Here is a 9,319-nt window from a genome sequence, read left to right as displayed (position 1 = left end):
GCATGTATGCCCAGTGCGAAGGGGGGTGGGTGCATGTGTATGGTGGGGGTGCTTGAGGGACTCGCCCTATGAACTCACACATGCGTGCTCCTTCTCCCTCCCTCACTGTGCACACGTGCGCACACACTATGTGCTTTGCTCACTATATACTCACTCACCCCCTTCTTCCTTCATTCTTCTCTCTGTCTCCCCATCCCTCATTGTGTGCGCACATACACACGCGCGCACACACGTGCGCGCGCGCACACACACACACACACACACACCCCCCCCCTCCCGTTCGTGGCCCCAGGGTACCAGCACGGCCCCATGGTTCAGTGATGCAGCGGAGGGCCACGTGGTGGTGAAGCAGCTGCCTGCAGGGAAAGCAGCTGCAGACAGAAGCTTCTGGGTTGGGGGTGGGGGGCAGGACCCGGCTGGCCTTTCTCCTGACTTCTGCTGGCTTCCCCTGGGTCCTACAGCCCCTGTCTCCTGTCATTTTTACAGGCAGCCAGGAGCAGATAAATATTAATTTTCTAAACTTCTTAGGTGCCCTGTGAGCTGGATAAAATGGTCTGGTGGGATGAATCTGGCCCATGGGCCATATTTTGCCCACCCCTGTTCTAGACAGCAGCTTTGGTAGCTGATCCAGCAATGGGAGAGAAACACGTGGTCCTCCTGAGCATGAAGAGGATGTGTGCCTGGGAGTATCTGCTTGGAATGAAGAGCTTATGATCACTCTTATACTCTCTCTTGTCATGCATCCTGAAAGAGCATTTGGGAGGAAGCTGAGTGACGGTACACAGGATTCAGTGGCTGCTGCAGAGGGTTACCCTGAACTACAGCATTGCTGTAGGCAGAGCACTGGATGGGAGGTCATCCCTTAGCCCCTGTAGTACAGTGGCTGGAAGATCTGGCAGGGAAATTTTGGAAGATATACTTCCTAGCCAGATAATAGATGTGTGCAGCCGAACATACAGGCATCAGTAACACACTACAGTGATGATTCCCACGAGCACAAGAAAAATATAATGAAGACTTGTATTGCAGATGGAGGTGTGTGTACAGCTGCACTGACAGCCATTACTGCTCTTTGTAGATGTACTGAAGGGTTGATAAGAACAGTGCTAGGATGCATAGGATGGGGCTGAAGTATTTGCCTCCACTGAGGCTGTAGCTGCAATAGCCAAGCCTAACATAAATGAGCTTTCTTGTGTAAAGCAATTTGCACCAATGCAGTTAACTCCACAAAAACAAGCCAGGTGTGGAGAGATGGGCTGTAGCTATTCCCTGGCCAGATTTAATTTAGTCAGCTGTTGTTTCTTGAGAGGCCACAGGGCAAATTTGCCAGTCTGATGCCTCAGATTACTGGTGTTAAGACTGGGATAAAGTGAAAGGCAGTCTTTTCCTTCGAAAAGCTGCTCACCCTGGGTCTGTTTTCCAGGGTGGGATACTAGCTAATATTTTTTCCCTTTCTCACATGTTTATCAGTTGTCAGTGTTGCCAGAATGGTTTCCAGGGGCTTTCTTGGCGCTGGGATTTCATGCTTGTCAATCATGGGTTGTGGGCTCCAAATGTGTGGGAATTTCTCTCCCTTCACTATGCAGCGTGTTGTGAAAGACAAACCTCCAGTGCTGTAGCTAGAACCCTGCACAGGCTTAATTGAAAACCTAATGAGCTGCTAAATTGGGATTTTTCTTAAACATTTTCTTAGCAGTTGAGTGTGCATTTTCTCACTAACCCTACCTGAGTGGCCTGAGACATGATCTCATTAATTAAAAACACGCTGACTGCCTAATGTCTAACCTCTGTGCCACACATGCCTGATCTATGTTCAAAGCAGCTCTACACTTCATTCTGGTCTGCATTACTTACTTTTGTTGGTGCTGACAAAATAATGGAAAACTATGCTCTTTGAATCTGTGCACAGAATATCAGTTTTCAGACATGCATGCTCACCAAAGCCAGGCAATGTGCAATCTCCCAATTCTACATGCAGGACCAGCCACCCAAATCCTTCTTTGTTTCCAGAACATTTGATACATTTTGGTTTCTGTCCATGCTATTGTTATGTGTTGTTTTAAATGCTTTTGAGTCTTGTGGGTGTAACAGCTGCCCTTCCATTCAAGCTAAATGAGGGAGCAGTAAAATTTCCTCTCTGTTTCAGCTATTGCTTTAAAAAAAAAAAAAAAAAAAAGGAGGCCACCACCAGATGCAGACTGCCAGGCAAGGTTGAGTACAAACTATATCCTGTGGGCTGACGGGCTTCCTGGAGTCCCATCACCATCACAGAGGTGAGGACATTGATTGATGAAGCTGTGCTCTTGAGGCAAGCAGGAGAAAATACCAGAAAGCAGAGGGCACAAAAAAACTGAATGTACAGTCAGAACAAGTATGGGAAAGGTGGCTCTGAAAGAGAGAGCGAACTCCTGGGTGGAGTGCTGGCTGAGTCAGGGGCTTGGAAATGTGAGCAAAGACATTCTCTGGTTTTGTTTCAGCGGTGTGCAGGGAAACAGGACTTTGGATGTTTTTTATAAATAGGACTGCATCAAAACCCCCCCCCCGAGTCTGTCATCAATTCTCTCACTTGGACAACTATAAGACCCCCATTTTTTGCCTAACTGCACTGGGCAACCATATCTAATGCTGGCTGCACCTAATCCCCAAATGCACTGAAGTCGACAATTTTACTGGAATCAAGGGACTTGGACTAGGCCCCGTGTGCTCCACCTTTGTCACTCCTCTTTCCTTTCTTTGGCAAGAGGATTTCTCTCCGTCGCTCCTACAAGATTGCAGCTGTCCCTCTTCTTGTTGTGCCCATTTCTGACTCTCCTCCACAACCTGATTTTTGCTCCTTGCCTCTCACTTTCCCCCTTACTGTGCAAAGACTGCGAATCTGACCTACAAAGACTGCATCCCCGCACATATGTAGGGGCCTATTTAATTCATGGTTTCACGTATTTTGCAGCAACTGTGAAATCCAGGATTGACTGCGAAATCGGTGACATCAACACCAAAAAAAAAAAGCCCTCAATAGAAATAAAATGCTGGTTCCCCAAGCGGAGCCAGTGGTCCTTGCTGCCAGGAGGGGAAGGCAGTGGCTGGCGGGTGGCACAAAGGGCAGCAAACAAGATGGTGGCTGCACCCTCGTCCCTCCTCCCCCTGCTGGGGTTTCTCCACCAATCGGTGCCGAGGGTGGGGCTGCATATATGGCAGCCACTAATCAAGATGGTGGCCCCCCCCCTCTTCCTTTCACCCTGTCAGGGCCTCTCCACCAATCAGCACTGAGGGGTGGGGCTGCCACAAAGTGACTGCAGAATTAGAACGTTAGCCATGATCAACCTGCAAACCTGGGTAAGTCTCCCTGTGGTTGAGGTGGACCCCTACATGGGTGTGCTCACTCCCCCACAGTAGTCATGAGCCACAATTTAAAATGCACTCTTTCCATGCAAATTATAACTTTTTGGGTGCATAATTAAGGTAATTAGCAGAGGCGTGATTTAATTGCACGCTGCACGCTTAGCAGATAAGGGTGGCTGTCGTCAGCCGCAGGCAGTGGGTTGAACAGAGCTTTTCTTTCGCCGCCCTTGCAGGGGATGTTTGGCACAGCACTGAGAAACCTCCCTTCCCAAGCTTAACCCTGACCAACCTCCCCCTGACCTCAGGCACACGATTCTAACCGTGTCCTCGCTGTCCCCGCGCCATAAAAGACTGGTTTTGTTTCCACAACAAACATACATGAGGAGTTACCTCACCTGATCCAGTCAGAGGACTGGACGGCCAGTTGGCACATGATCAGACGGTGTCGGCTGGAGACCAGTCCCTGAAGGATAAAAAACAAGAAAGAGGTCACGCAAAGGCAAAGCTTTCTTTGTACCACATCCTTTTTCTCTCTTGATTTTTTACTGGACTCAATTCCCCTATACTGTGCCAGCATGTGTGACAGACTCCCTTCAAGCAACCTCAGGTAAGCAGCCGTACCTAATGACCACGATGACCAAACAGCCGGTGAAATATAGTCAGAGCTGCTCTTCCCTGCCCGTGACTGGCCCGGAGGTTTTTCCCAAGTCATTCTTCATCGACGAGAATGAGGCTTTTCATTTAGGGTAAAGAGAATTCCTCCCTTCCATTAAATTTTATTTTCCAGAAAGAGCTTTTAAATTCCTGAGCCAGTATTATGAACCCCAAGCGTTCTCAAATTGTGAAACAGACCTCAAACAGAGAAACTGGAAACGCAGAGGAGAGCTTGAGATTCTCATATAAATTGCAGGAAACCAGGAACCGTGGCCTGCAAAACTTAAGGTACGTTTACAAGTGTTGGCAATATTGCTGACCCCACACACATCAGCCCATCAATTGACCCACATAACCTACTCCAGGCCTCAGCTCAGCTCCGCTTAGCTCAGCTCCCAGAGAGTTTTTTTTTTTATGGCTTTGTCTGTGCTGCATGATTTCTCTCTGCATCATATGCAATCTTGGAGCCAGCCTCTGCCAGGTTCCCTGAGGTCTTCATTCAATTAACTAGGAACCCAGGGCGTAACTTTTCCTGTTGCTCACATTCAATTCCACCCTCCTTTAGCTTTCATCGACAATATCACATATGAAAGAGCAAATGTAATCAACCCACTGGCTTGCCATAGGAGTCATGTACAGGCGAGACGATTCCTCCAATTACAATGAACCGTCCAGTCTTGTGAAGGTAATCTCTGGCTCTTTCTAAAGGAAGACATAAAAGAAACAGTAGGAATCAGTATATACACTTCTCTAGCTATGGCCAAGAGCTAGCTTGCACCTTAGGCCAAACATGCTAAATTTTCATGTGTAGTTTTACATGGGCAAAGCCCTGAGTTTAGCCACATGCATAATTGCACAAAAAACTGGGCAGCCCCTTTTGCAACACTGGCTCTGAATGTTCCAAGGATGTTAAGGAGCTGATTCACATACACAGAACTTAAGTAGATTTATGATACAGTGGAAAGTGTGTGTTGTTTTTCCCCAGTGCACTGATTCACAAACAGGGTACCCTGACACCCAGGAGTGCAGTTAGATCTGGGCAGACTCAAGCTTGTTCCTGTCCATACCCACTGCCCAGCACCTCTGCAAGGAGGTAAGATCTGTAATATATAAGTTACATTTTGAAATTGGGTGCCACTCAATTCACAAAGTTATGGAGGGGTGCCTTGAGTCCACAGAAGTTGAGAATTACTGCCAGGTACTGGTACCAGCCTACTACTGCTACCAAACAATAACGTAAATCTCTTAACTCACATATCAGAGCTCTGTTATGCAGTGCTAAAAATTCATGGCTAAGTACAGACAGTCAAAAAGCCTGAGGCTGAATTGGTTCACTCTTTGCAGGTTAGTCTAAGCTGCCTAGATTGAACTGATAAGCTAGTGAATAGACATTCATTTTTGGTTCTTGAAATGTAGCCACATGCCTGCAGTGACCCAGGCCAGAAGGCAGTGGGTGCTAGAGCAGGAGCGGGCAATTATTTTGGGTGGAGGGCCGCTTACTGAGTTTTGGCAAGCCATCGAGGGCTGCATGACAGGCAGCCAGGGGCAGATAACTATTAATTTTCTAAATTTTTTAGGGGCCCCGCGGGCCGGATAGAATGGCTTGGCGGGCCACATTTTGCCCACCCCTGTGCTAGAGCATGCCTCCCTGCTCAGCTGGAGCAGACAGTTTGGGCCCAAGGCTAGTCTACTTACCCTGTAAGGGGGACTGGGAGTTAACTTGAATCTGGAGGGGATCTGGGACAGAAGTTCAGTAAACCAATTTAACCTAAATCAGTTAAGTTTGATACTATATCCAGGTTTATCTTAAACTGGTTTCAGCCATTTTGAAAGCAGTTTATGTGCACTGAACTCCTCTTGTGTTACAGATTTGAACTGGTTTCCAATCACTTATATTCGTTTATGTGTAATTTATGTCCCTAGCCCATATGTTCAGGTCAGTCCCTGCTGATGATCTTTGTGATGGGAGGGAATGTAAGAAAACAGTTTATATTCAGAATAAAATATTACCACTGTCTCTTTTAATTCACTCTGTACTGCCAGCCCAGCAGACCTTATCATGCCAATGAAGATGACACCAAATAAGGGATGTCACTGATCTGAATAGGATACTTGTTAATAGTAATCACAGCCATTACCAACCAAAGCCTTTGGTGTCCTACATGAAACGAACTTGTTGCATCTATCCCATCTTGGGACATGGAAAGGAGTCCATATACCAGAAGCCACCAATGCAGCTGGCAGCAGCAGTACAGCACCAAGGGTCAATGAATAGAACCTGAAGCCTAAGCTTTCTTCTGACTTCAAAAACTGGTCACTGCTGAAACAGGTATGGAAAGATGGTTGCGCTCCAGCCAGAGCCAGGCATGTCCTGTGAATAAATCTGGTCCCTCAGTTGTCAGGGATGTGATTCCAGGACTTTTTACAGCACACAAGTAATTTAAAAATAGAGTTGTCAAAATGGCAATGCAGGCAATGAAATGGTCTGACTCCTGGTAATGTTGCTAGGCCAAGCACAGTTAAATCTTTGCGAGTCAGGCAGAAAATGAGCCCGTAATGTTATTTCATGCCTGTTTGCATTGTATCCTCTTCGGCACTGTCTGTGCTGTCATGTTAACTGGTTGAGTGGAACCTGTTTAAAAACTGTTTCTAGGTACGTGAGAAGCAGCATGGTCTAGTAGATGGGACGCTGGACAAGGCAGGACGTAGCTCTGTCACTACTTTACTGTATGATCTCACACAAGTCATTTTACTTCTCTGTGCCTCAACTTCACCTTCTAGCCCTTTGTCTCACTGATTTCCTTTCAGGCTTTTTGGGAAGAGATGATTTCTTGCTGTGTTTTCTTGTATCCTGTTTAGAACAATGGGGCCCTGATCTCAGCTGGGATATCTCAGTACTACAGCTGTATGTATTAATGTATGTATGCGTGTATTTGTATATATACATAATATATATAATATGTTTGGCCTAGTCTAAACTGTGTTAAGAAGAATTTGTATTTTTAGACCAGCTGAAGATACAGAATGGATTGACCTTTTGGGTTTTCAAAGGAAGATGCTAATGCTATGCATAGGCCCCACTGAAGTTCTCATGGCAATCGGTACATTCATATAATGGATGAACAGTGCAGGGCAGCATAAGACACACGATCTGCATATTTAAAAAGCCTATGCATTATGTATACTCCACCCACAGTACAGGCACACAACACACTGCAGCATTGCCTCTTTCCCTATGTAAACTACTAATGGAGAAGACCTTGTGGTCAACGTGTTTGCATTGCTAACTTGCTTTTTCATTTCACTGAGGTTTAATGGAGGAGGAGGTCTGAGTTGAAACTGCGGGAGCCTCTTTCCTGCATGCTCAAGCTTAATTTCTATGTTTAAAAATAGAAATGCACCTCAGAAAAATATTCCAGGAAAAAAAAAACCCAGGAGAAAAAATAGACACCAGCTGGTCACCACTGATGCTTGAAATGTGGTTCTGTTTTGGGAAGACAGCTATTGTAACAGCCACGTAGATTTGTGCAGTTACAGCTGCTCACTTCAGTGGCAAGTTAAGATCCCAATTCTGCATCTGGATTTGCACAGATAAATCCCAAAAGCTGCGGGCTCCTTTCACTGTTGTGTGCCTTCTGCACAAAGCAAAGGTTCTCTCCCCTTGATCAAACTGCGGGATTTAGCCTGACTTGCACTGGTGCAGCAACCTTTTGTTTGGAAATGGTAAGAGACTGTTAAGGTTATAGCAATGCAGCATATAAGCACTAAGGCATCTGCACAGGCACATGGGCATTATGATAAATACATCAGTAGCTATAACCCAGAGTGAGGACAAGGCCTTACTTTGTATCATGTCTAGTCCTTCGCACTCCAGAGCCAGCACAGCTATGCCAGACGTGCTTGATGTTTTTCCATCTCATGCATCAGCACAGAATTTTTAACTAAGAGCCAGTTCTGCCCTCACAGCCATCAAACCCGTGTGCCAGCCCTCAGCATGCTTACAGCTCTGCTTACAATAGGGCCGTTGATTACAATGGAACTGTACTCAGCAAGAAATAATACTGTGCGATAGGACTGTCTGGAGGGTGACAATTCCATTTTGTGGCAACTCGGGGATGCGTTTGTTCTGCATTGGAATGAAAACAATGTCTGAAACATTTTTGTGAAAGCAAAATTGTGTCAAAAGGTCTGCAGGTGTGTGCTTGTGAGCCTGTCAGGTGGAATCGAACAGCTGGTGCTCAAGGCACTAGCCTGAGATGTTGGAGACTCAGGTTTGAGCCTCTGAGCAGAGCATGTACTGTAACCACCAGGCTCTAGCATGTCAGAATACATTTCAGCCTCAATAATGCTGTGTTGCTAGACGCTCTGCAGTAAGAATGGCATAGCTGCTGGCATATGGTGCGTAAGAATAGCTCCTCTTTGTGAGCAGTTATCTACAACCCCCTGAAGAAACTGGGGAAATTAACTTTTGGTGCTGGGAGCAACACTTTATCCCCAGAGTGGAGTCTGACAGTCTCCATGCTCTGAACTGACAATGCAGGAGCACTGAAAGCAAAAAGAAACTGGGCTAAGAGAATGTAAGGGGGAATAATTCGAAGCAACAAAGCGGAGACTGAGTACAGGCTTTTAACTCCTTGGGGCCTAGAGGGGCTGTTAGTGGTTTGGACATTTCCAATGGCATAGAAACACTAGGAGATGAAGGGTTTGTAGTGGACAAGGGGACACCTTTTGGAACATGTCAGAATATTACAGTATTCGCATGCCATTGCCAGGCAGGATGGTCTAATACAGGGCTGTCCAACTTCTGAGTAGTAAGGGAACCCCAGGGTTGCACCCCATTGACCCACACTACCCCTACTAGGGGTGGCAGTAGGAAGCTGAAGCCAGAGGAGGGAGGAGAACCCCATCCCCGAGAGACCCTGAGGGCATCAGCAGCTGGAGAGGTGAGGAAAGTCCCTGGATGGGAGCTTACAGGCTGCAGTTTAACCCCTTGTGGGCTGCATGCAGCCTGAAAGCCATGAGTTGGACAGCTAGGCTAGGGACAGACATTATACATAAACTGGCTTAAGTGATCAGAAACTGGGTTAACCCTGTAATAGAACAGACGTTCAGTGCACATAAACCAGTTTCAAAATGGCTGAAACCGGTTTGAATGTAGTAGCAGACTTAACTGATTGAGCTCAAATTGGCTTATGCAATGTCTGTCCCAGACCCCTTCCTGATTTAACTTAAGCCAGAGTCCCCCAGCATCCCAGCATGCTCTCTGGGCTGGGCTGGGCTGGGCTGGGCTGTCTGTTGGGGGCAGTAGCTCCTGTCATAGCACTGG

At 46.7% G+C, this 9,319-nt stretch overlaps 1 protein-coding gene across 1 annotated transcript in view; it reads right to left on the bottom strand.

The window, feature by feature from the left end:
- NMNAT2 (nicotinamide nucleotide adenylyltransferase 2) overlaps positions 1 to 9,319 on the bottom strand; it is a 135,378-nt gene that overhangs the window by 48,127 nt on the left and 77,932 nt on the right. Inside the window, exons 2-3 of the mRNA XM_019501750.1 lie at positions 4,607 to 4,695; positions 3,735 to 3,802 (exon numbers count right to left, since the gene is read on the bottom strand). Coding sequence (XP_019357295.1) covers positions 3,735 to 3,802; positions 4,607 to 4,695 — 157 coding nt within the window. The remainder of the gene's footprint in view (positions 1 to 3,734; positions 3,803 to 4,606; positions 4,696 to 9,319) is intronic.

This window comes from Gavialis gangeticus, unplaced genomic scaffold (assembly GCF_001723915.1).
Source record: "Gavialis gangeticus isolate Ggan-Ray unplaced genomic scaffold, GavGan_comp1, whole genome shotgun sequence".
NCBI classification, from domain to species: domain Eukaryota; kingdom Metazoa; phylum Chordata; order Crocodylia; family Gavialidae; genus Gavialis; species Gavialis gangeticus.
The sequence above is the reverse complement of the archived record's forward strand: the minus strand, read 5'-3'. Positions and strand labels throughout refer to the sequence as shown.